A 6,918-nucleotide genomic window follows, 5' to 3' on the forward strand; every position below is an offset into this window, starting at 1 on the left:
TTGATTGCGCTCTTTCATCAATCACTTTGACTACATTCCATTTAAGGCAAGTATGGGTGGCCGTGACTGGCCAAGAGATCAGTCTCTTTACGCTTCAACTACCTTTTCAAATATGTTTAATTTACCTTCTCATATTGTCTTCATCACAGATTTAATGTAAAAAGAAGATTAATTTTTAAATATAAAGACTATGAAATGAAGTACGAAGATATTAATTGATAAATATAACAATTTTGTTAATATAAATATGAAACTCATAATATTTTAGAAGAGGGAAAGACAAAAAATGTATATATAAATATATATATATATATATATATATATATATATATATATATATATATATATATATATATATATATATATATATATATATATATATATATATATATATATATATATCTATATATATATTTTTTTAATTAGAATAGGCCTACATTTCCCAGCTTCACATTTTGATGTAACAAAGGTACCTCCTAGTCTTTATCATATCTTAAAATCACTCTCTTAGAGGACTTTTTTTTTCTTTTTTTTTGTTTTGTTTTGTTTTGTTTTTGTTTATGGGACATATGATAAATTAAGGAATGAGATTCATTTATTTATTTATTTTAAACCTCTAAACCTCATTGAATTTGAATTCAAAACACGTTAAAACTAACATTAGTGATCATTGTTATGCGAATTTTTTCTTAAGAAATTCCTCGTTTGAGATTGAGCGGAAGGAAATTAGGAGAGATGTCAAAGTCCTATCATCTGTCTACTACCTACTCATATCTATTTTTATCTATATATAGTGGTCAATTTATTGTTATTGGGAGAACCAATTTTACCACTTTACTGATATGAACCCTAAGAGAGGTGTGGCTTTGCTTGCTCAATAAACTACTAATTATTTTTCTTCCACAAAAACTTGTATATAAAAGCTCTACCCTCTTCTACATCATTCTAACTCAAAAAGACCAAAAACCTGTTCGTCTAAGCTAAAATGGTGAACATGGAGGTCACTATCATCTCAAAGCAATTTATAAAACCATCTTCACCATCTCTTAACCATCACAAACCTTACAAACTCTGCCTCTTCGACCAGCTCACTCCTGTCACTTATCCTTCATTGGTTTTCTTCTATCCCATTACTGATCCAAACTTCAACCTCCCCAAAACCTTAACCCATCTCAAAAACTCACTTTCTGAGACCCTCACACTGTTCTATCCATTCTCTGGGAGGACCAAAAACAATGTTCTCGTCGATGATTTCCATGTGGGTGTTCTATTTTTGGAAGCCAAAGTTAACTGCAAAATGTCAGAGTATTTCAAGCTCAAAGACACAGAGTCTCTCCACAATTTCGTTCCTCTGCATCCCTTTTGCAAGGAAAATGAAACCACCTTGGTTAATCTTCCCCAGATTGCATTCCAAGTGAGCATCTTTGCTTGTGGTGGAATAGCGCTTGGAGTTTCCTTGTGCCACAAGATAGCTGATGGAACCACTGTCAGTTCTCTTCTCAAATCCTGGGCTGCGATATTTTCAGGGTACCCGAACAAAGTGATACATCCCGATCTTTCTCGATCATCATCATTGTTTCCACCAAGAGATTTGCCTCAGAACTACATAGATTTGATGGATCATTTGTGGTTCAAAGAAAGCAATTACATCACAAGACGGTTCGTGTTTGATGCGAAATCCATAACTAATTTGAAGTCCAAGGCAAAAAGCGAAAGTGTCCCAAAACCATCAAGGATTGAGACATTGACTTGTTTCATTTGGAAGCACGCAATGGCTGCTTCTTGGTCGATGTCAGGATCGCCAAGGACTTCAGTTTTGGCACACGCGGTGAACCTGAGGCCCAGGGTGAAGCCGCCACAGTCGTTGGATGCTTCCACAGGGAATCTGTTCTGGTGGGGAACAGTGGCTGCTAACCCTTCTTCAGAAACAGACTTGGAGCTGAACAAGTTGGTGGGGCTTTTCAAAGAAGCACTGGGTTTGTTCGACGACGAGTTCTTGGAGAGTTTACAGGGTGAAGATGGGTTTTCAATCATGTCGGAGTTCTTGAACCAGCTAGAAGCAATGCTTTCTTTAGAATCTGAAAAGCCAGACATTTTTGCGTTCACTAGCTGGAGTAATAGTTTCTTTAACGAGCTTGATTTCGGATGGGGAAAGCCATTTTGGCTTGGTGTTATGGGGAAAGTGGGAGCTGCTTTTAGGAACCTGGTTATATTTGTTGACACACAGTGGGGCAATGGGATTGAAGCTTGGGTGACCTTGGAGGAGAAATTGATGGTTGTGTTGGAGAATGATCCTAATTTTCTTGCATTTGCTTCCCCAAATCCAGGCATTTCAAGTCTCTGAATCAATAGTGATCAATATGTTTATATAGGATTCCGTTTTTCTTTAAGTAGTACTAGATATTTGTCAGTTTGTCTATGTTTGGGAACAAAGAGTTTTAGTTAGTTTAGTATGCATGAGCAAAACAAGAGGATCACTATAGTGCTCAATCACTTGTCGTTTAAGAAAAAGAAAAAAAGAAAAAAAGAAAAAAATCTAGTGTTCATTTTTATTGTTGTGTTTAATGCATGCTTTATGTGGTATATACATATATTGTCAAATATGATGGAGAGGTTGTTGAGGTTATCGTGCATTACTCTCTGGGATTGTTTGGTATTAGGTCTGAAATTTCAGTATAAATCATCTATGTTTCTATGTTTATATATTTTATGGAAAAGAAAAAAAAAAAAAGAAGAAGAAGAAGAAGAAGAAGAAGAAGAAGAAGAAGAAGAAGAAGAAGAAGAAGAAGAAGAAGAAGAAGAAGAAGAAGAAGAAGAAGAAGAAATGATGACAAAGATACAAATACAAGTGTTGAGCAAGTTTCTCTCCATGAAATAATTTTTTAATCACTTTATTATTATTCTTCGATTGAACGTATTACTTTTCTTTTTGACTTGAATATAGCTGTTTTTAACGGAATATATATATATATATATATATATCACAGGCATATGCTCCTCTGGTTACCATTTCGCGGCAATATGCGCATATCTTTATATGTCATTAACTTTGTTTCCTTATACTACATGCTGATTGATTCAAGAGAAAAAGGAGGGACTCTATGTATTAGGACAGCAAATCAAGAAAAAACTGAGGCAGCTCAGGAAGCTGAGGTTTGACCATTATGCTCTGCACTATTTTTTATCCTCAACTGGTTGATGCATGCAGGAAACACTCTCATGGTATAAAATCTTTTGGCTGAGGTAATCAGAAAAATACCAGGTCAAGATTCCGGGAAAGAAGAAAAGGGAAGAAAAAATTAAAGAAGCAGAGAGGGATGAAATTTTTCAGGTTCATTAAAAAGTTAAATAAGTAGTTTCTTTATTATTCTCTTTGCCAGATTTCTTGGCATTGTTTTGATGCAGAGTTAAAACCGTTATTTCATGCAAGGAAAGAATGCTAATTCTAATGTCTGTTTAACACTTACATCAAATACTAATTTCTTTCATTTTTTTTATTTTTTATTTTTGCCAGATTATTTCTAAAAGAAGTTGTTTGTAGAACAAACTGTCTATGTGTCTGGTAAATAAAAGATTAGTTTGTTGGCCTAACTGATGCTTACCATGTTGAAAATTATGCATACCTGGATCTAGCCAAATTGAATAGCTTACTGATATGACTTACTACCACTAAATTTTATTATTATATTATTATTAATTTTTTTTTTGGTGAATTACTACCACTAAATTGTTAAGGATACGAAAGGCATCGTGATTTAGTCAGATTCGATGGTGCTTACTGTTTGTTTATTTTTTGTTCTTATTATTATAATTTTGTACCATATTCATTGAATGTTTTATTATGACCTTGAATGATGATAGATTTACTTGTTTCATTGAAACCAATATTTGCCAAATTATGCATATATATATATATATATTATTAATTGCTAACAATATTGGATACATTAATTAAATATTCCAATTCATCCCAATCCTCTCTCTTTGGTGGTAGTGGGTTTCCATTCTGGAGCCTGTAAGGCGCTGGATTGAGTTACAGGGGATTACTTGCATAGACGTATATTCATGAATCTGAAATATTTGATATTTTTATTAGCATAAAAAATGTTAAGCAATAATTTGTTCATGGGGAAGACACGTTAAGCAGAAATAGTTCCTCATCAATTAGCTTTTCTGGAGTTTGGGAGTTCCAAATTTGGCTGAAAGAAAAGAAAACCATAAACTTCTTAGCAAATCACAAACAAATGAACTAGGCCAAGTTGCTAATCCACAACATGCAAGGAACATAAAACCCCAAGCCCCTCATTGTAAATTGCCATTCAAATATATTCTCCTTGAAATAAAAAAAAAAAATGAGCAAAGAGAACCAAACAAAGAAATGCAATGTAAAATAGGATCAGGGATAACAAATAAATCAATAAAGGCGCATCATTATAAACTCTTTTCGGTTTTGATAGTTTTTCAACCAATTTGGCACCAATCACAGGCAGATCTGTTTCACCCACCCAAAAAAAAAAAAAAAAAAAAGAAGGCAGAAAATATCATTATAGAAATAAATTAAATATCTGCTATTAAGCTTTTTAATTTTAATTTTTAAAATAACTATCTGCCATCAACTTGAAAAAAGCGTTTTTGTGCTCTTAATTTTTTGGTTCAATCAAATATGAATTTCATTCTTAAAAGAAAATTCCTGTGCTATCTATGGACCCAAAAATCTAAAGGTTTTGAGAAATTGAAAAGATAAAATTTAAATATTACGTTGCCCAAACGATAAATTTGCAATAACTAAATTAGCTTGCCCGAAAGATAAAATTTAAACATTTTTTTAATTAAGAAAGGAAAAAAAATGAAACTCGATTGAAATCGTGAATCCCCTTTGGGCAGTCGGAAATATTAGGCTATGCTTATGGTGTGGAATTAGAATGTGATAGGACAATATGGACCCTGTTTCATTTCCTTTCTTGACAACTTCTTTCTTTTTTGTTTTTTCTAAATTATATGTAATTTGATTAATCCAGTGATTTGTTAACGTTAGCCGATGATAGCTAGATATCTTCATTTCTAAACACAAAATAAAATACAATTTAAAATTGTATTGTTTTTATTTTTTTTTAAATATTTATAGTTAATTGATATATATAATAAATTTTAATTATTATCAACTATATCAGTAATAAACTATTAAAGTACATAAACTATAAACAATTTAAAAATAAAAAAATAAAAAATGAAATTGTTATTGAGCGAAGTCTAATTGAATAGAAAAATAATCAATTTTTTTTCAATTTTTAAATTTTTTAAAGCAATTTAGTAATTGGATTAGTTTAAACAAATTGCAAATTAAAAGTTTAATTTACCATTTAAATTTGAAGGTGCAGTGTGCAATTCGGCAAAAATTCAAGATATTAAACTTCAATTAATCTAATTTCTTTTTTTTTTTTAATTTAGTAGTGGTCATAATCTTAGTGATATTTAAGTGGATCAGGAAAAGCATGGAAGGTAATTAGATTCAGACAGGAACAAAACAATTATGAAATTTGGTTGTATACGTAACGAATATTGGTTTTCGAGTGTATGTCAGGGAATAAAAATGATTTTTACAGTAATTATGCTAGTGTATCTATAATTTCAAACTTAATTACTACAGTAGTTCCATAATTAAATTCTTTAAATTTTGGGTTCTGGTTTCCCATGAATTGGGTATTGATTCTTAGTCTGTTTTGAAAAACCTAACAGTAAAAACTTAAAAAATACATAAGAAAGATAGAGGCTATGTTTTAATTTGTTGGAACACCATTTTGATGTTTTTTAAAGTAACCTAAATACAATCCTAGAACTCCTGCTTATATTGCCAGTGCAGTCTAAATAGATGGTTGATTTTTTAATAATTGATGCAGGGTAAATGTGGAGCATGCTGGGCCTTTAGCACTGATTATCGACTAGTTTGAATATCCAATTCCTTTATATATATTAAATATATATACACAACCTTCTGCCACTCCCCAACCACAGCAAAATATCAGCAAATACTTCCAAATATTTTTCATAACCGAGAACTCTGCTATTATAACCATAACTGAGAACTCAAACCATGTGTTTCTGACATGATTCAATAAATGCTTTCCAAATAAATAATAAATAATGTCTCCGAGTATCGGCAAATTCCGAATATTTTGCAGTAAGCGAGAATTCCACCATTATGTCTATGCGTTTTCTGAAATATGACCCGAATAAGTACTTAGCAAAAAAAGCAAACAAATTAATATTTACAAACAAATAATATTAGATTCTCTTTCAAGCTTAATGTCCCTTTCAACCTTTGTCACTAGCGCTCTGTCTCTCTCTCTCTCTCTGTTTCTCTCTCTCTCTCTCTCTATCCGTAAGGTTTTACCAATATCTGCTTTTCTTACTCATTGATATATGCCATATGTAATCTAGAAATTATTGCATTTTAATTTATTTTTTTTTCATAATTTTGTGGTTTAGATCTTTGAATTTTAAAAGTTGCCATTTAACCCTCCAATTTACAATTTTTTATAATTTAGATTATGTTTGACTTTAAGTATTAATGACTATCTCACGTGAATGCATATGAACACAAAGTGCAATTTTTTCAAAAAATGTAAGATATTAAAGTGTAATTTTAAAGAGTACTAAAATGCATTTGGTTATGTTAACTTTTAGCTAACAAGAGTCTTAACGACTATCTTATATGAATTATATGTGGGGTATCAAAATGCAATTTTTTTGAAAATAAAGAGCATTAAAAGTGCAACGATTTTAAAACCAGGTATTAAAATACATTTGGTTTTAATTTGAAATTTAATTTAGTTTAATGTCAGTCACTTACCTGCATGTGATGCAACTGTTAAACTCCATTAATTAAGAGTCAAATATAATCCAAAATACAATAAATAA

The 6,918-nt window shown here is 31.2% G+C and overlaps 1 protein-coding gene across 1 annotated transcript; it reads left to right on the forward strand.

Annotated features, from left to right (window-relative positions):
* Positions 1-919: 919 nt before the first annotated feature.
* On the forward strand, positions 920-3,517 carry LOC107413364 (stemmadenine O-acetyltransferase). The gene has a single exon (XM_025071895.3). It carries the CDS (start codon positions 986-988, stop codon positions 2,342-2,344), a length of 1,359 nt encoding a protein of 452 aa, XP_024927663.3. The 5' UTR covers positions 920-985; the 3' UTR covers positions 2,345-3,517.
* The last annotated feature ends 3,401 nt before the right edge of the window (positions 3,518-6,918 follow it).

Source organism: Ziziphus jujuba, chromosome 8 (genome assembly GCF_031755915.1).
Source record: "Ziziphus jujuba cultivar Dongzao chromosome 8, ASM3175591v1".
Classification (NCBI taxonomy): domain Eukaryota; kingdom Viridiplantae; phylum Streptophyta; class Magnoliopsida; order Rosales; family Rhamnaceae; genus Ziziphus; species Ziziphus jujuba.